This window comes from Aegilops tauschii, chromosome 7 (genome assembly GCF_002575655.3).
Source record: "Aegilops tauschii subsp. strangulata cultivar AL8/78 chromosome 7, Aet v6.0, whole genome shotgun sequence".
Taxonomy (NCBI): Eukaryota; Viridiplantae; Streptophyta; class Magnoliopsida; order Poales; family Poaceae; genus Aegilops; species Aegilops tauschii.
Genome location: NC_053041.3, coordinates 538,794,297 through 538,814,547, shown reverse-complemented (window position 1 = coordinate 538,814,547; position 20,251 = coordinate 538,794,297). Strand labels below are relative to the sequence as shown.

Genomic DNA, 20,251 nt, shown 5'->3' with positions numbered 1-20,251 from the left:
CCCGACTGGCTTCTCGTCGAATATAAAGGGAATAATAAATATGCCAGAGAAAAAGTTCCAGAACCTAAAGTCTCATGACTGCCACGTGATTATGACGCAACTGCTTCCGGTTGCATTGAGGGTCCTCTACCGGAAAACGTCCGATTAGCCATTGTGAAGCTATGTGCATTCCTCAATGCAATCTCTTAGAAAGTGATCGATCCAGAAATCATACCAAGGCTAAGGAGTGATGTGGCGCAATGTCTTGTCAGTTTCGAGCTGGTGTTCCCACCATCCTTCTTCAATATCATGACGCACGTCCTAGTTCATCTAGTCGACGAGATTGTCATTCTGGGGCCCGTATTTCTACACAATATGTTCCCCTTTGAGAGGTTCATGGGAGTCCTAAAGAAATATGTCCGTAACCGCGCTAGGCCAGAAGGAAGCATCTCCATGGGCCATCAAACAGAGGATGTCATTGGGTTTCGTGTTGACTTCATTCCTGGCCTTAAGAAGACAGGTCTCCCTAAATCGCGGTATGAGGGGAGACTGATTGGAAAAGGCACGCTAGGAGCGGACTCAATAATATGCAGGGACGGGCATTCTTGGTCTCAAGCACACTACACTGTTCTATAGAACTCTACCTTGGTGACCCCGTATGTCGATGAACACAAGAACAGTCTACGCTCCAAACACCCGAAGCAGTGTGACGACTGGATTACATGTGAACACATCAGGACTTTCAGCAGTTGGTTGGAAACACGTCTCAGAGGTGACACCACTGTTTGTGATGAGTTGTACTCGTTGTCCAGGGGACCATCTTCGACTGTATTGACTTACAAAGGATACGAGATAAATGGGAATACATTTTACACGATCGCCCAAGATCAAAAGAGCACCAACCAAAACAGCGGTGTCCGCTTTGATGCAGCAACCGAGAGGGGAAAGGACACGTATTATGGTTACATAATGGACATATGGGAACTTGACTACGGACATGATTTTAAAGTCCTTTTGTTTAAGTGCAACTGGGTCAATCTGTCAGGAGGCGGGGTATAGGTAGACCCACAGTACGGAATGACAACAGTGGATCTGAACACTCCTGGGTACACTGACGAACCGTTCGTCCTAGGCAATGATGTGGCACAGGTTATCTATGTGAAGAACATGTCTACCAGACCGAGAAAAAGAAAAGATAAGGAAGCGAATACATCATACGATGAGCCAAAGCGCCACATAGTTCTTTCAGGAAAAGAGACATTGTGGGAGTGGAGAGCAAGACAGACATGTCTGAAGATTATGAAAAGTTTCATGAAATTCCTCCCTTCAAAGTCAAGGCTGACCCAAGCATCCTGATAAACGATGAAGATTATCCATGGTTACGGCGCAATAAGCAAATGACAGAAGCGAAGAAAAAGTGAAGACTTTCTCCCGCAACTATTATGATGATACCATGCCAACTTTGTAACAGACGAGTATGATACCATTGTCCGTTTTGTACATGAAGTGCATCTAGTTTTTGCCGTAACCCTCTCAACTTTCTTGCACATGCTATGTGGATGAAATGATGATACCATGCCAACTTTCAACCTTTTCAGAGTTCATTTGGAAAGCTTTTCAATTTTAGGGTCTTATAGCTCAAAATAATTAGTAAATGCATGAAAAATGGTGAATGAAAAATAACAAATAAAATAAATAAGTAATTAGAAACAAAATAATATAAACTTTATTAAAATATATAAGTAGAAACAAAATAAAATAAACTTTAATAAAATTTATGAAACTAAAATTAACAAAGTATTTTCTGTTCAAAACATTATAAGAAACCTCTAGTATTATTGAAACTAAAATCATATAAAATTGATGCAACTAAAATTATCGAAGTATTTTCTGTTCAAATTCATTAAAAACAAAAAGAATTTTCATAAAAAGCTTTTCTTGATAGAAACTTTAATAGCAAAAGAATTATCATAAAGTAAAATAAATAAGTAATTAGAAACAAAATAAAATAAAATAAATAAGTATTTTGTTGTAAGTAGAAAAAAATAAAATAAATAAAGCAAAAAAGAAAACAAAAAAACTGAGAAAAAAATATAAAAATGCCACCTACTGGGCCACCACGACCTGAATACGACTAGAAACCCATCAATGGGCCAGGATTCAGGCCCGCAGAAGGCCCAGCAGGCCCACAGGCATAGCAGTGCAAGATTAGGCCCGTAAGCCTGCAATGGAGAGGAGCTCGAGAGGGTTGGCGCAGCAGCGCTTATAAACCACTCTCGAGCTCTCTCAACTAGCGAGGTGGGACTAAACTTTGGCTGCGAAGCGGGCAGCACATGTCCTTTGGTCCCGGTTGGTGGCACCAACCGGGACTAAAGGGGTGTATTGGTCCCGGTTTGTGGCACCAACCGGAACCAATGCCCCCCCTTTAGTCCCGGTTGGTGAGACCTTTGGTCCCGGTTGGTGGCACCAACCGGGACTAAAGGGTGCATTGGTCCCGGTTGGTGCCACGAACCGGGACCAAAGCTCTTGGTATATAACCAACACTTGTGAAAAATTTCATCTTCATCTCGCGGTTGCCCCTGACGACCCCTCGACGACATCGACGCCGCCAGGCTGCCCCGACGCCGCCCGCCGCCCCCGCCGTCGCCGTCGCCCGCGCCCGTCGTTGCCGTCGCCTGCGCCCTCGCCGTCGCCGCGCCCTCGCCCAACGTCGTCGCCGCGCGCCATCCCTACCCTGACGCGCGCCGCGCCTGCCGCGCGCCCTCGCCGTCGCCGCGCCCTCAGCCGTCGCCGTGGCCCGCGCCCGTCGTCGCCGTCGCCCACGCCCTCGGCCGGTGTCGTCGCCGCGCGCCGTCCCTGCCCCGACGCGCGCCGCCTCTGCCCCACGCCCTCGCCGTCGCCGCACCCTCGCCCGTCGCCGTCGCCCGCGCCCGTCGTCGCCGTCGCCCGCGCCCTCGCCGTCGCCGACTGTAATGATGTTTTAAATATATATTTTAGATATATGTATTTTTTTATGTATGTTCATATATGTATGTATGTATTTTTTACATGTTTTTTGTATGTATGTATGTATTTTTTCAACTGTAATGATGTTTTAAAAATACATATATGCAAAAGTTAGATTTTAAGAAAGGAATTTGAATAGGTTTTCAGCAAGGAATTTGAATCTGGTTCTAATTTCATTTGAATGAAATTTGAAAATTTTGAACTATGGTTCAAAAGGTTTTTGGTGAAATGGAGTGTGGGTACTGTCATGAAGTTGGAGTAATTTTTGTGGTTGTAAAAGAGTTAGGAAAAGTTTTATATATGCAAAAGTTACATTTTTAGAAAAGTTTTATGTATCTAGCTAGGAAAGGAAGAAGAAGAAAAAGAAGGAGAGGAAAAACAAAAATAAGAAGAGGAAGAAAGGAGAAGAAGAGGAGATGAAAAAGAGGAGAAATAAATAAGAAGAGGAAAAAAGAAGAAAAAGAAGACTCTCCTCTATTCCTTTCTTCTTCTCCTCTTCTTTTTCTTCTTTTTTTCTTCGATCTTCTCCTCTATTCCTTTCTTCTTCTCCTCTTTTTATTTCTTCTTCGTCTTCTTATTTTTTATCGGGTATGTCGTTGTCGATATACCCCCTCCCTGATAACATTATTTTCCCATGTATGTATGTCGTCGTTGTCGATATATATAACTCCCTCCCAGATAACTTCGACATGATGGACGGTCGATATTTATACCCCCTCTCGACCGTGATAACTTATACCACGGGAGCACCCCCGGCCCTCTCGCTCGACCAAAACTCTCGAGGACACCCAAACCTAGAAAAAAACAATGTCGGTCTCCTACCCCCTCCCGCCGCGCCCCTACCCTTGAAGCGTTGCCGAGGCCACCCCAAACCCGGAATAAGCTAGGTCTACGTTTGCACTAATATATCCACCTGCTGTCATGTTTGTGTAATAATTGCCATGTTGTAATATTTGCAGAAACAATGGAGCACGAACGAGACGAGTAAGCAGAAGAGGTGTTGGGGGACATAATCTTAGCCGGAGGTGATATCTTGTCGTATCTTAACGACAATGATGGTCTGGAAGAACATGGTGAAGAAGCAGGCTACGGTGATCGAAGAGTGGAGAAGGAAAGACATGATTATGATGGCTCTGGTGACCCAATGCTGGTGCAAGAAGGAGCGTGTGGTGACGGCTCCGGTGACCGAACAGAGTCCGGCCAGGTAAATATATTAGTTAAGCCTGTGCTGACTAGCTAATTGATGCATTCATTGTTTTGGTATGTACACATATTAATTAACTCTCGTCTTTTTTCTTTTTTCTAGCCCTCCGGATCAAGCACAACTTCGGTAAAGAGACGAGGCCCGATGAGAAAGTTGCGCTCGGATGAAAGGTTTGAGATCACAGCAATCGCGCGCGACGGCCAACCGACTGAACCCATCCGGACAAAGGATGCATTTGCTGCTCAGTGCGGGGTTCTAGTTAGGGACAAGATCCCGATCAGCATCCACCAATGGTATAAGCCTAAGAAGGAAGACCCTGAGGTGTCTTATGTCAATGATATGCAGAAAGATGATCTTTGGACTGAGCTGAAGGCAAATTTCACCCTACCGCCAGAGGAGGATCCGGAGAAGCCAGTTAAAGAGCAATTAATCAAGTCTCATGCTCTTAAGAAGATGGCAGACCTATTCAGGAGGTGGAAGAATGAGCTGAAAATGTTTGTCGACAAAGAAGAGACACCAGAATTCATCGGCTGGTATGAGAAGATCAGAGATCACTGGCCCGCATTTGTGGCCCACAAGACGTCGGAAAAGAGTAAGAAGATGTCAGCGACAAACAAGAAGAATGCTGCGAAGAAGAAGCTTCACCATCGCACGGGGTCAGGTGGCTACCTCAAAGCCCGGCCTAAGTGGGCCAAGGCTGAGAATGATCTGCTTGATAAAGGGATCGAACCACAGACAATGAACTGGCTAGACCGTTGCCGGACTTGGTTCTTCGGGGCTGGCGGAAAATTGGACCCTGTATCAGGGAGGTGCGTTTGGACGGACGAGCTTTTGAGAATACCAGTCAAGAGGCTTCAGCAGTATATCGATGCAGCGCAGGAAGGGACGTCCGTTCCAGACAGAGAGAACGACGAGCTCACAATGGCCCTCGGGAATCCTGAGCACCCTGGACGGACACGAGGCACGCCAGGCTCCGTTCTGTGGAAGGCTGGTTTTCCGGACGCAGGCGGTTACAAAAGTCAGGAGAGCAGGAAAAAAGTGGAGCAGATCCAAATTCAGAAGCTGCACGAAAGGGTTTAAGCACTAGAGGAACGAGACGGCAATCGACATGCCGAAACTACCCCCGAAGCTACCCCGCCATCTCAGCGGAGAAGCAGCGTGGCTTCCACCTAGCTGCTTCAGCCGGAGCATGTCTTGACGGCTCCTGCTAGCTACCCAGTGGATGCTATCACGGAGTCTCAACATTGCCACCTTATGACGCAATGGCAGAACTTCAAAGTCAAGGCGACTGTTGGCTCTGTTTTACCTCCTGAACCCGGCGCAACCTACCACTGCCGGCTGATTCCAGAAGGATATGCTAGGGTGATGGTGGATGAAATAGTAGAGGGATTTGAGGACCTCCGGCTTGACCACCCTACCGGTGAAGGGGAGACTCGGCTGGGTTCTGCTCTGAAGACTCCATGCCTATGGCGGAAGGAGCTCATCAACCTTCCGAACTGGACGCCTCCGGCGAGTAAGGGCACTCCGCCTCCTCCTCCGGCGAGTGATCAGGGCACTCAGCCTCCTTCTCCGGCGCGTGGCGGCACTCCGCCTCCTCCTCCGGCGAGTGATCAGGGCACTCAGCCTCCTTCTCCGGCGCGTGTCGGCACTCCGCCTCCTTCTCCGCCTGCGCCGGCGCGCCAGAGCAGCCAGCCTCCTCCTTCTCCGCCTCGTCAGCAAGGGCGGAAGAGACCCACCGTCGCTCCGGCTGCTCCGGCGCGTCGTAGTTCTTCTCCTCCGCCTTGTAAGCAAGGAAAGAAGACAGCCGCAGCCGCTCCGTCTGCTCTGCCGGCGTCTAGCAGTATAGCCAGAGGCGGGAGGCAATACAGATTCAGTCCTTCTCTGAAGACTCCAGAGAAGTTACCATGCGAGAGGACCGAGGAGGAAACCACGAAGATCGTGCGAGCCGAAGTGACGAACTTCTTTGAAGGGGTGAAAGCAAATAAACATCCACCTCCGGAGAAGAAGGTAGATCCGGTGAAAGCGAAGCGCACTCTGGCTGCCCTGACAAAACCACCAAAGTCTCCGCTGAAAGGCAACTATGAGCGCATTCTTGCAAAGACATTTGCCGAAGCGGAGCGGTCGGGAAGTACTGTCAGTGATCAAAGGTTAAAAGAACGACGAGCTGGGAAAAAAATTGCCCAGCTCGGCGAACAAGCGAACCAATCGTGCCCCCCCCCCCCCGCTCAAGGTGTCTAGCGACATCGTCGCTAATGATCCGAGGATGGTGCCCGGTTATAGCAATCTTGGAGATTACCTGCCCGACGATGTACATTATGATATCTTGGAGGTGGACGAACACAAATACCATTACGGGAAGCCTCTCGTCAAAGATGAAAGATCTCTAACAACGATGATGCGAAGATTACATGATTGGTACATGAAAACCTGCAGAGAGTCTGGGGGGAGGGATACTTTGACGCTGAGAGTTAAACCGGAGCATGACCTCGTTGGAATTGAACAGTTGAATGTTCCATTTGAGGAGTTCTTCCAGTTTTTCAATCAAAAGGCCCTCGATAAATCAACGATCACTTGCTACTATCTGTAAGTAGTACTACTTCTGTAATTAAGTCTCTCTATATAGGTCAGCTCTTTCATTGCATGTATTTATAATTATCCTCACTATATTATGCAGATTGAAGATCGCCGAATTGAAGAAAAGACAAATCGGTGATATTGGGTTCATTAACACAAATCTCATAGATTCAACTCAGGTTAAATATCATGCCAAAAATACCGAGGCCAACTTGCTACGATCGTTGGTAATAAATGAAAACAAAGATATAATACTCTTTTCCTTACAACTCCAAGTGAGTGTTACTGTCTTGTGCATATTCGGTTTCCCTTATTAGTCCAGGTTATAGTAATGTAATTGATGGCTTATGCATGCGTGCGCAGCTTCCGCTATATTCTCCTAGAGATTAAGCTTGAGCAGGGAGTAGTAACCGTCTTAGACTTGAGACGAAAAGATCCCCAGGACTATGCGGACATGACTCAAATGCTCGAGAAGTAAGTTAAATCGATCATTATCCAAACTATCAGCAACTTTGTTCATTTCCTGATATCAAGTAATTGTTTTCTTTGTCTGGCAGGGTTTGGAGAAAATTCACCAAAAAAGCTCCGGGACTACCAAAGAAGCTGCAATTTAAACACCCGAAAGTAAGTACTATAGTAGCATGTTCCGCGCATCTCCTAGTGATTCAAGCGCTAGTTTCATCAATACCATTTAGCATGCTTGCTTATCAGTTTGATTGACCTCTATTTCTTGTAAAGTGGTTGTGGCAGGAACCCGAGAATAATTACTGTGGATACTACGTTTGCGAGTCCATCCGCTACATGACCTGTGAGCGGGGCTACTCTGACGAACAATATGAAGTGCGTAAGCAATAATATTCACAATTTTATTTTATTACCATCATTTGTGTTGAGTTTCATTTATTCATATATATATGTATTGACCCCCTTCTTCAAATTAGATCTTTCGGTTGCGGGATGAACTCCTAGCACCAGATCGTATGCGAGCAATTCAAGAGGAATTGGCGGCATTCTTCCTTGACCACGTGATCGCTGAAAACGGAGAATACTATGTGGACCCTGTGTTCTTACAATTTAATTAGGAGATTATATTGTAAGAGTTAATTATTGTATATATGTAGCCGGTAGTGTCGGATAGATATACGAGAACTTGTTGTTCGACCAATCTCTCGGAGAAGCAGAGGTGGTCGATATCACTTCTCTCTGTATGCATATGTTCATGACGATCTTCTGTTTTCTTCATTTGATTACTAGCTAGCGTGTCTAGTCCTCTCCATACGTATATAGTACGTAGCGTCGACCAAGCACGGAGATAAGAGAGGACACTTCTCTCTATTAATTAGCTAGCTAACACAATATATGAAACACCTAAATTAACCCCCCCCTTTAAAAAAAATAAAAACCCCAGCCACTGAAATGCTGACGCGTGGATGCCTATTGGTCCCGGTTAGTGCCACCAAACGGGACGAAAGGCCCTGCTGCCTAGGCTCGCCGCACCGGCCACGTGGAGGCCCATCTGTCCCGGTTCGTGTAAGAACCGGGACTAAAGGGTTAGGGCATTAGTAACGACCCTTTAGTCCCGGTTCAAAAACCGGGACAAAAGGCCCTTACCAACCGGGACAATAGGCCCTTTTTTACTAGTGGAAATCCCGCCTGAACGAAATATTCGGCGGGGAAGAACCGAGCACGTGCACAACAGTATTATTCTTATCGCGAGCGATGTTATATAAGGCTGGATATTGTTCTCTGAGACTAGCATTCCCTAGCCAGATGTCTTCCCAGAAACGAATCTCCGACCCGTCCTTTATCGCGAAAGACCCAAAGCGAAAGAGATGTTTCTTTGCCGCCATTAGGCCAGCCCAAAAGTGCGAGTCGCCAGGTTTCCAATATGCCTGGGATACCGCCTTTTGGCCTAGATACTTATTGCGCAACATGGTTTGCCAAACACTATCCTCGGTAAGAAGTTTAAATAACCATTTACTGAGAAAGGCCTCATTCTTGACCTGCAGGTCATGAATTCCAAGGCCACCTTGTTCTTTAGGCCTACAAACCACGCTCCATTTAGCCAGTCTGTATTTTTTTTCTTTTCACCGTCTCCTTGCCAAAAGAATCTGGATCTAAAGTAGTCCGGTCTTTGCAGGACTCCTTTTGGGAGTTGGAAGAAAGAAAGCATATAGAGAACCATATTTGTGAGGACGGAGTTAATCAAAACCAGCCGACCACCAACTGAGAGTAGTTTTCCTTTCCAACTGCTCAACCGTTTCTCTAGACACTCCTCCACATGCTTCCACTCTGCAATGGTGAGACGCCAATAATGAACCGGTATTCCCAGATATTTAATCGGGAATTGGCCAAGTGCGCAACCAAACAGGTCAGCATAATCGGCCGCCGCCTCAACGGCTTCTCCAAAGCAGAACAATTCGCTTTTATGAAAGTTAATTTTGAGGCCCGACATTTGCTCAAACGCTGAAAGCAATAGCTTCAGATTTCGAGCTTTGTCTAGGTCATGTTCCATAAAAAGAATCGTGTCATCGGCATATTGCAAAATAGAGAGGCCACCATCCACAAGTTGTGGCACTACTCCCGCAATCTGTCCATCCTGCTTGGCGCGCTCAATCAGAATAGCCAGCATGTCAGCAACAATGTTAAATAACATTGGGTCACCCTGTCGTAGTCTTTTTTTGTCTGAGAGTAATGACCTACATCATCATTGACTTTGATGGCCACACTACCTCTAGTTACAAAATTTTGGATCCACTTGCACCATTTATCGGAGAAACCTTTCATCCTTAGGGCTTGTTGGAGAAAAGACCACTTGACCTTGTCATAGGCTTTTTCAAAGTCAATTTTGAATACCACTCCACTCATGTTTTTTCGGTGCATCTCGTGGACGGTCTCATGAAGGATAACTACACCATCTAGTATATTCCTTCCTTGCATGAGGGCCGTTTGAGATGGCCGGACAACATGGTCAGCTATCGAGTTTAACCTATTCGTAGCTACTTTGGTGAAAATCTTGAAGCTGACATTAAGGAGGCATATGTGCCTGAACTGTTGGATCCGTTCGGCCTCCTTAATTTTCGGCAACAAAATAATCTCGCCAAAATTTAGCCTAAATAGGTCAAGTTGATCGGCATGAAGACACTTAAACAACTCCAGAAGGTCAGCCTTGATGATATCCCATAAATTTTGATAAAATTCTGTGGGAAAACCATCAGGGCCTGGAGCTTTGTTGTGTTCCATTTCGAACACCGCCGCTTTCACCTCCTCTTTCGAGAAAGGTGCCGTGAGGATATTGTTCTCTTCCACCGTGACTTGTGAAATATCATCTATTTGGGCCTCGTCAAGGGTGACATTCCCTTCATCTGGCGCCCCGAAAAGAGATTTGTAGTAGCTGGTGATATACTTTTTGAGCTCCTCCTGACCTTCGATCCGCCCCTCATCCTGTTGGAGACTATGAATACATTTCTTCCTATGTCGACCATTGGCGACCAATTGGAAGTATTTTGTATTACTATCTCCCATTAGGATGAAGTCAGCTTTGGACCTCTGGTAGTATTTGATCTCCTCTTCGCACAGTAGACGGGCAACTTTCTCATTAGATTGATTTTTCAATTCAATCTCTTGTTGAGATAAGGTACGTGTCTCTGCAATTTTGTCGAGGTCATCAATGATGGTACAGAGGCGCTGCTTTTCTTTTTTCTACAATCCAATGGTGTGTTTAGCCCATCCAGAGAGGTGTTGCCTCATGGCCCTTATTTTATAATTCCATCTCCGAATCGGTGTACGTCCAACGACGGACCTCTCCCAAACACTCTTTATTATGTCTACAAAACCATCCCAATGCAACCATGCCAATTCAAATTTGAAAGGGCGACGGGCAGAATGGCTCGTAGAATTAGAATCAAGAATGATTGGTGCATGATCCGATAAAGCCTCGATTCGCTCTAGGGCTCGCACGGTTACCATAGGAAATTTAAGCTCCCATTCGGTATCCATGAGTACCCTATCAAGCTTCTCATACGTCGGCACAGAACGGTTATTAGCCCAAGTAAACTGCCGCCCCGACATACGGGCCTCCCGAAGATCCAAACTGTCAATCACAGCATTGGAAAGGAAAGGCCAATGAGTGTCTAAGCGGTCATTGTTTTTTTCCCTCCTGGTATGCATGTCCTGTTGTATTGTGTTCGGTGACTCAAGCAGAAGAATTCAACTATTGTTCTGATATTTTGTAACACAAACACGCTACACTGATTGTATTCACTGAAAAAAATAGCGCGCTAAAGCGTCGCTAATAGCACGCTATAGCGTATTGAGAATTGCCTCGCTAAATTTATCGGTGTACAACATCTCGCTAATAGCACGTTATAGCGCGATATAGCACGTTAATAGCATATTTTGAGGTTGCCGCTATTTTGCTATAGCGCGCTATTTTTTTCATTGATTGTATTACTTCACACTTTGTTGGGACAAACCTGGACTACTTCGCTCTCACACTCACTCGGACGAAGGTGAAAGGAGAGGGACACAAATATTTTCAGCGCACAAACGCCCCGCCGCACGAATGATGCCTTAGCCTCACGAGCAGCCTTACTTTACTGGGCACGTATCCCAGCTCGGCTCATACCGTCACCATGGATGGGCAACACATCAACGCACTACATCAATACATAGTGGGGGATTTTTATACCCAGGTGCACACACACGCTCACGGCCACCAGCCACTAACTCCACGCACTAAGCTAGCTAACTAACCTCATCCAGCTGACAACTCATGCGTGCATGCAGCTCGCCTATATGGCCGATTCTGAAGCTGTTGGATGTAGCGCCCACGCGAGCCTCCTTTGCGCACGCATGCCTAGCGGCTCGCTCACCCAGGCCGTGCACACGACGCGTTCCAGCGCGTATGTTGCGGCTGGCTCAACTGATCGCCGCAAGGACAACTCCTGACGCCTCACGACCACACGCCTGGCCACAAACTAGCTTGATTCGGACTCGACCGACACCCACACACATGCTGGTCACCATCGTGCCGTGGCTTATTCCGAACATACTTGTGGTCGTTCCCGTAAGTGTATTTTTTTTTTCCGAAAAGAAGGATTACCCCCTGCCTCTGCAACAAGTGATGCACACAACCAATACTTAACAAAGATCAAAAAGTGCATGGTTAAATACAAGTTCGCAAGCAAAGCTGAATAAAAAAATCATAAATTACACAATAGACCGCGTTACTTGTGTTCCCACACTCCTAAGCAGAAAGCCCTCTCTTTCATGCAATGCAATGTAAGGAGAAAATGAGAAAAAAAATCCCTTCATACAACAGTAGAAACTAACCACACTAAACCTTCACAAAACCTTTGAAAACTTGAAATACATCACTGGGTGGTTTTGGTAGGTCGTATTTGTTGTTTTTCTATCGAGAGAAAGGAGGGGGCAGGTAGCGGGAGGACGGTGCCTTCCTCTGGAGGCACTCGATTTTCTTCATAGATTGCATGAGAGGCAGTTCTCTGAGTTTTCTCATTGACAAAGTTACCTCGCACACACAATAGGTATCCACAATAAACTGGATTTGGTGGCCTCACCCTTACTTGGAACATGGCCGGTTTCTCCGTTCTGCCTGGTTTTTTAACCCAATTAAAAACTCGGCAGTGTTGTGATACCATCTTCAAGAAGTCTCCAGTGCAAAGTTCTAAGGAAAGTTAATGCAACATTGACTGTCAAATGTGTTGTTCACCCACTGATATATTATATGGGAGTATGAAATTTCATAAAAAAGTAAATTTTTGGTACCCCAAGCATGAAGGTGATTAATGCCTTCATGCAAGCCTTACACCCCAAGAAGTGAACCCGACCCTGAAATTGTTATCTCCCAAAGACAACCAAAGGACTATACTACATCATGTAAGTGTACACCTAAGGAGAAGAAAACGACATGAGCAAAGGCGACACGTGGATCGCTGAGACACAATGTGCCTCCTTGACTAAGGATCTGTATGAAAACAATTCAAGGTTGTTACTTAACATGCACCGTGGATCGGAAGGTCGTGGCTGTCCATAACCTACCCCGCCAAGTCCACGATCATCTCAAGATGAATAGGAGACACCAGAGCACGCGGCAAGATGGTGCTCCTTCCACAAGTCCACGTTCCATTGAACAAATGAATGTCGAGATCAAGCCCAACAAGTGTCTACCGTGACACGCTAACAAGATAATACAGTAATATGTACTAGTAAACCTAGCCTCAGAAACAAATGGGGACCATCCTGCCAATGGTTTTTTTTTATTTAGCCTCGCACGGAGCACATTAGTAGTTCAATCCCACTAGCTCAATCGAAGGGAACATACCAACGATGGCCTCATCTTAACGTACAATGCTACAGAAAATATGTGATTTAAAATTTAAATTTACCCACCTCCAAGTGATTCACTTTTGTACTCATAAAATGATAAGTATTGTATAAATGTTATATGACAAATGAAGTATATCTTAAATTTAGCTCAGATAAACATACCACAATTCCTTCCAGCGGAAGGAAACTACAGTACAAATACTCAAGACGGAGGTGGGCGGTAGATTAATTTACGCAAGCCACCATATAACAGTCTTCCTCTTCTGCCATCTTTCTTCACCTTGACTTATTCACTGCTGGACGAAAGTGACACCCATACCCATGACAGTTCAAAAGCAAACAAACACATCCACACAAAGAAAAGGAAAAAAATATGAACGTAATATAAATGAAATACTCCCTATCTCATTCTTCTTTGTGAATTCATTCGCTCCATGCTAGTGAAACTTTGGATGAGAGAGAATTCTAAACATCTTCAAACTTGCACAACTTTGGCGATTCCGTATGCTGCAGCAGAAGCAACGGCACCGATAAAAGTAGTCTGGAGAGCACTGAAGAGTGGGCGGCTTCCAGTGAAGCGGCCTTTGACATAGCCAAAAAAGAAGAGCGCGGCAAGCGTGACCACGACCGATGTGAGCATTGCGTCGTGAGCAGTGGGAAGGAGCATGTAGGGCATGAGTGGGACCAGCCCGCCGACAACATAGGAGAGCGCTATCGTGAGAGCGCTCTGCAGGGCTCTTCTAGGGTCTGGCTTCTCGAGGCCCAATTCAAACCTGAATTAAATAATTATAAGCAACTTAACACAATTTATTTAAAGTGAAATTAGACGCATCTCATCAAGCATGTCCTGTCAATAAAGACGACGTACCTCATCATGAACTCGAGCCAGGCTTGCGGTTTCCTACGCAAGCCCATCACCACAGGGCCATACTCATGGGGTTCGAGCCCATACTGCGACATGATCTCTCCGATCTCAGCAGCCTCTGGACATACAGTTCATAATTGTAATGAGGAAAATCTGAACCCAACAGTTTGAATTCCGTAACGCGCATATAAATATGTACATATGTAGGTTCATGCACTTTTTTGACGAACTAACTGATCTAGAAAGAAAAAAACATGTCCAATCTTTTTGGTCACGAAAGACATGCTCAATTTACCAATTTCAGGGACCGCGATAATCTCCTCTTGCTCCCTTCTTAACTCCCGCTCATAATGGTCTGCTTCGCTCTTAGCCGCCAGGTACCTATACGACAATGTATCCGAGAGATGCAAATAGATGATGAGAGGTTAAGCCAAACCAATAATCTTGAACGTGCATATTGTTCAAGATGCTCTCCAACTATCTTCTTCAAGGAAAAATGTAGTGGAAAACCCGACAATATACATATATGTACGAATCTAAATTATGATCATTCAAGACGTGAACCAAACCATGAAATTGTACATCAACTCTCTCATCCAAGTGAACTAGATTCATTACCAGATGCTCTCCACTTACCCCTAATAATGGGAAAATAATATATTTAGTTTTAACCACTCAATGATAAAAGACACCCATATATATGCGAGGCGATATGGTAGCATGCCCGCTTCCCCCAGGATGAACATTATAATATTCCAGGTGTGTCAAAACGATTCAAACATAATTAGACATATAAATGTTCGTGCATCATGCATGATTAAAAGTTACGCACGAAGATGATGCCCCCCCCCCCCCCCCCCCCCCCCCCCCCCGCGCGTATAATTTCCGTGCTCTAAAAACATGAAAATGGTCTAGCACTAAAGATGTGAATTTTATAAAAGGTGCAAACCAATTATTTCTCAGAGATTTTAGAAGTACATCAAATGACTTGGACATTTGCATGTTTTTGTGTTTTTCAGAAAAATTAACATTTCGTAAATTTACACCCGGTTGAGTAAGCTATCCTGTGCGGTTTTTGAATTTCTTCTGTTGTATACATCACAACACATACATTTTACATTCTTAAAGATCATTACCTTAATACCATGTGTATGCAATAATTATATTTATATCTCCGAATAGGGATATCCAAACTTACGAACTTATCAATTTATATGGCGTAGCACATATATTAGAAATTGGGATAAATTTGCAAGGAAGTAATTGTACTTGCCACCTCTCCTCCCAAGCCAGTGGATCATAAATGGTTGCAGCAAGATAAATGATTGATCATTCCCTATTATATTCACCCCCACCCCCGCTCCCACAACAAAAGCCTCAAACTGAAATTCTTTTAGAAAATGGAAGCTTAATTTATTAACCCTGGTCTAAGAACCAACAATACACAAGGCCAAATTATAACAAAGATAAGAAATAAAAATGACGCTAAAATGGGATAAGAGAACCATCATGGTACATATAGCATTATTTTTTCATAACCTACAACTACCAATTTCTGCACCAGGAAAGTGTGCGCCAGATATTAATGCGTAACATTGAGAGTGGGAGAAAATGCATGTGTGGCTTTTAAACTGTATATATGATATGTAATTGTATGTTTGCAGTCGTTGCTTTATCTATAAAGCGGGGCGAATAGCCTTTTTCGGTATATGATATGTATTTAATACTGCATAGTGGACATAGCATATCCATCTAAAATATTGACAATGCAAGGACATATGGTCAAATACAACTATACACTAGAGTTATTAGCTAGTAGAGAATAAAACATTAGTACTTTCTCCAATGTATTAATCTTTTTCAGTTTAATGTGATGACATTTCATATTAGAAAACTGATGAGGCACATGTAGCCAATTTATGCACGAGCATTATTTAGGATCAGCAGCTCCCTAAGCCAAAACGATCCCTCTTAACTCCTGTTTGTTATATGTGTAACTTTTCTAATATGAAAAGTAAAATATGAGTATATATCTAACCAATATCTTCAACTAGGCTTATATTAATCAATACGTATAATCATCAAAAAACTATTACATTTTTTTCTTCCTTTTTTGCATGATCTGCAATGTCAATAATAACCACATGCAATCTACACATCTTGCTATGTATATGATTTCAATAGCTTACTTCAATAATAACGACACGCGGTTACTAGTAGAATCGTAGATATATTTGAATCATTAGATCACACAGAATTAATGGATCATATAGTGGGCGTGTCTCAATATTTCTCTTATATGCACATTATGGTTAAGAGCTACGATCAAGCTAAGCGTTTCAATAATGATGTGTTCTGTATATTCAGCTACTGTGTACTGGTGAAATATGAATGTTCTTTTCTCCTAAAGATACGATATAAAATTTTTGCGTCGTCACTCATCAGCGAGAAGTAACTAACTAGGCTAGCCTGCAAACTAGCAGTGTATGTGGATGATATGTTATGGTGTAAAAGAACCAGTGATTACCCCCCGAGTCCCATGGAGATGGCCCCTGCTGCGACCTCGGCAAGGCCGGCGGTGAGGACGAGCGAGGATGGAGCGCTCGCACCTGAGAGCCCCGCGGCGAGGGCGAAGGGCACGGTAAGGCCGTCGGACACGCCCATGATGACGTCCCGCACCACCTCTCCGGCCGTGAAGTGATGCTCCTTGTGGCTGCTGATCTCCTCCAACATCGGCTGCTCCCGTCCCTCACCAACACTGTCCATTGTCTTGATTGCTGCAGGTAGTGAAAGGGCTGGCTAGCTCTACACGGTTGCAGGGCTTCTGGTTTGTCGGACTGTCGTGACGGGCGTGTGCTCTACACGGCCACCTGAACCATTCTTATATAGAGAGCCCCTAGGGAGGGGAACGAGTGGAACCTGGGGTAGGTGCACCCTTTAAAAAAATTGTAATTACAAAAATGGTCGAAAATCATGATTTTTTTTACAACACATTTGCTCAAGCATTACACTCGCGTACTTTTTTTGCGTAGGAAAGACTTTCGTGGTGTTGTTGACGAAAAAAAACACTACTTCTTTTTTGCAGGGAAAAAATGTGTTACTATTCACTCTATTGTCCTGGAATTTTGTTTTTTTTCCTTAGATTTTTTATGGGAGTTTTTCTTTGTCGAAGTTTCTAAACGAGTACGCCAATTGGTCAAATTTATTAGAAAATAGTTTCAAAGATTTTTGACTTTTTCCGGAATTGCTAATTCTCAGATTTTTTTTATCAGGTCCATCTACACCTAGGTGTATCAGGGTATTTTCTAGCTCCTAGCAACAAAGACCTATTACTGGTAGAAAAAATTCTCGTATTTTCTTGATTTTTTTACAAAGGATATATCCAGGATGTAAACTTCATATCAATATCCCTCAACCATCCCAGTTGTCAAACATGTTACAAACACTACGAGGGGCGGATGTTTAAAGCTAGCCGAATTATGGGTCAGACACAGTGAGCCAACTTACACAAAAAAGGTGTTTAGTTGACTCATGGTTAATTATGGCCAAAGACACAAGATTTACTCATGCTAGCTCTTACATGCGAGTTTGTCTCATGAAGATCACGATCAGGTTTGAAAACCAATGGAAAATGTTCACTACTAAAGGCATTTTCATCCATAACCTTTTAATTATCCATAGGTTTATCGGCGTGGGGTGTGGGCTGAATAAAGTGAGTCGACGGAACATTTGTCATTAAGATATAAATTACATCTAAACTCATCATGCTTGTGCGATAGCTGAATGGGTTTCAGACGTGCAAGCATCTCATTTCGTGGAATAAATCGTGGAGCTAGCAAATCCCTCGAAAATAAATGTCTAGATCAGCTTCGTATTTTTGTGATGGGCCGTGTGCTATTTTTTCAGATCAACGGCAGGATCGCACAATGATTAATTAACCAGTTGACATTTTGATTGTTGGTTCGTGCATGCCATAGACCATGTGTTCTACTACTATCTGCACCGGGATGCATGTCCTGTTTATGTGTCATTGTGTGCACACCCTCGATATGTTTCAGCAAGTTGTGTGCGACCAATCAAAACATTTATATATACACTAACAGTCTGCCATGTATTAGTCGGCATGATCGCACAACCACTTGAGCGCTTTATCAGCTGCTCGGACTAGATTTATTTCTCATAGTCTAGCAACTAAACTTGCTGTGTTTCAACCACTTATTTAATTTATAATATTTCTCTGTTCAATTTGCATGTTCGTGCATCCGGAGGTGCACAGGCTGCAGAAGATTCTTTCCTCTATTATCTAAACGAAAGTTGAATTGACAGTTAAGATCAAGTGAGCCAACAATGTCGACACCCCCAATGTACACAGTCACTCATCAAAGTAACGTTTGCATTCAGATCCGAAAACCAGAACGGTACACGCGGGAAAATGACAAAATCGTGCGGCGCATTCCCATCTGCATCCACCATCAAAATTGCTAGCAAAACCATACAGATAATCATAACATTGTTAAGTGAGACAGCCCCAGGCATGATAGATGATTGATTAAATTCCTACCACTCGCCTGCACCATGAATCATGCCGTGCCAGGGGTGGATAGAAAGCTCGAGGCTCGAGGCCCGGGTCATGGCTTGGACGGCGAACTAGCCGAGCTCAATCCCTCTGACTAGCTTGTGAAGCTCGCAACATCGCTGGAATTCTTGCACACAGAATTCTGGCATGACCTTTGATAAAAAAACAATTCTCAATGATGTATAGGCATGCCGTCACTCCATAAAATATGGTACCAAGTTTCACTAATAACATTAATTCATAGTCTCATACATCATACTGCAACACTAATCCATCCACATGCACTAGGGAGATTTGTTTGAATATGTGTGATGCCTGAGCCCTGGGATGTGCTGCACACCCCAAAATATACGAATACTACTCCAATAAAGTCATGAAACAGTTTGATCCCGTGATGGCACGCACTAACACTAAGAAACTGAAATAATTTTGTGTACCGAATGCTATGCAGGAGGCATGTCGTCGACCACCGTGCGATTGCTCACCACCTTGTCCATTCTGCTGGCCTAGATCGGGGATTTCCCAAGGGAAGTTTGTCCAGATCGTGCGTGTGGTCATGGTCATAATCATGTCACGGCCCACCAGGCCTTTAGCTTGTGCCCAGCACACACTAAGGCGAAATATAATACAGGGAGTAGGCGTGTCGTCGGTATATGGTCACTCAGTTTTTTGTTTTGAAAAGTCATTGAAAATCTTTTGGAAAATATCCGGTTCCCCCACTCCTTCAATGCTCCCAACTTCCAAAAATACATTTAAATATTTCAAAAGTTCCCGAAGAACGTTATGAATGTTCACAAGACATGGGCCTACAATCCCAAAAAATTCAAATCCAAATTCAAAATACGTAAGGAGAAATGAAATGACAAACCACAGTGAATAGTGTCACAAAAAGACAAAAGCAAAAAAGACACTATTCACCTCCTGAATTTTCTTTTTGTTTCTCCACGTATATTTTGAATTTGGATTTGAAATTTTTAGGGATTGTTGAGACAAGTCTTGTGAACACTAAACAAATGTTTTCGGAACTTTTTGAAACATTAAAATGTATTTTTGAGAGATGGTGGCATGGGAGCATTTGAGGAGTGGGTGCTCCCAAATTCCAAAAAATAAATTTAAATCTTGATCGAACTTATTTATTGATAGCTTCCATTCAGTCGTGTGAACTCTTCGATTTGGGCACTCCTATATTTTGGATGTCAGCATGTCGTGCATATAAGAGCAACTCTAGCAGATACCCCTAAAACGCCTCGAAAAAAGGTCCAGACCATATCCCGCAAAACCGCCTGTACTGTAATTTTTTTTACAGCACCCCTAAAAAACTGCACCGTCCTCTAAATATGGAGGTTTGGAGGAAAATTTTATAGCGCCCTCTATACCAGAAAACCATTGGCGGGAGGGAAATTTCAGCTCCCACGCGTTCACCCTCGCCATCGCCGCCACCGTCCACGGTCGATTTAATGATTTGCTGCTTTAAATATGTGTAACCGGTTGCTTTCTTCTAAAAAAAGGAGGGTCAAAACCTTTTTTTCTGCGCCTCCTGCCCGGCATTCGCAAATGCACGTAACCATAAATTAACTAAATAAGATGCAAGTCGGTGCTTAAAATTACAAGTAGAGTCCAAGAAGTATATAGCAATGACGAAACCATGACAAGATGAGAAACAATCAACTAGCATTGTAACCTCATAATTTTCTTC

General features: G+C 44.0%; 1 protein-coding gene across 1 annotated transcript; it reads right to left on the bottom strand.

The window, feature by feature from the left end:
- Nucleotides 1-11,645: 11,645 nt before the first annotated feature.
- On the bottom strand, nucleotides 11,646-16,745 carry LOC141026403 (vacuolar iron transporter 1-like). The gene is made up of 4 exons (XM_073502888.1): nucleotides 16,507-16,745; nucleotides 14,275-14,360; nucleotides 13,983-14,097; nucleotides 11,646-13,887 (listed from the first exon to the last, which is right to left on the bottom strand). Exons 1-4 carry the CDS (start codon nucleotides 16,743-16,745, stop codon nucleotides 13,590-13,592), a joined length of 738 nt encoding a protein of 245 aa, XP_073358989.1. The 3' UTR covers nucleotides 11,646-13,589.
- Nucleotides 16,746-20,251: the final 3,506 nt, after the last annotated feature.

What these genes read in the sequence shown, in the direction of transcription:
- LOC141026403 (XM_073502888.1), bottom strand. Translation starts at nt 16,745, where the DNA reads ATGGACAGTGTTGGTGAGGGACGGGAGCAGCCGATGTTGGAGGAGATC. An exon ending in TATCGCGGTCCCTGAAATTG is followed by an intron (nt 14,098 to 14,274) that starts GTAAATTGAGCA and finishes CTGTATGTCCAG; the next exon opens with AGGCTGCTGAGATCGGAGAG. An exon ending in TGGCTCGAGTTCATGATGAG is followed by an intron (nt 13,888 to 13,982) that starts GTACGTCGTCTT and finishes TATTTAATTCAG; the next exon opens with GTTTGAATTGGGCCTCGAGA.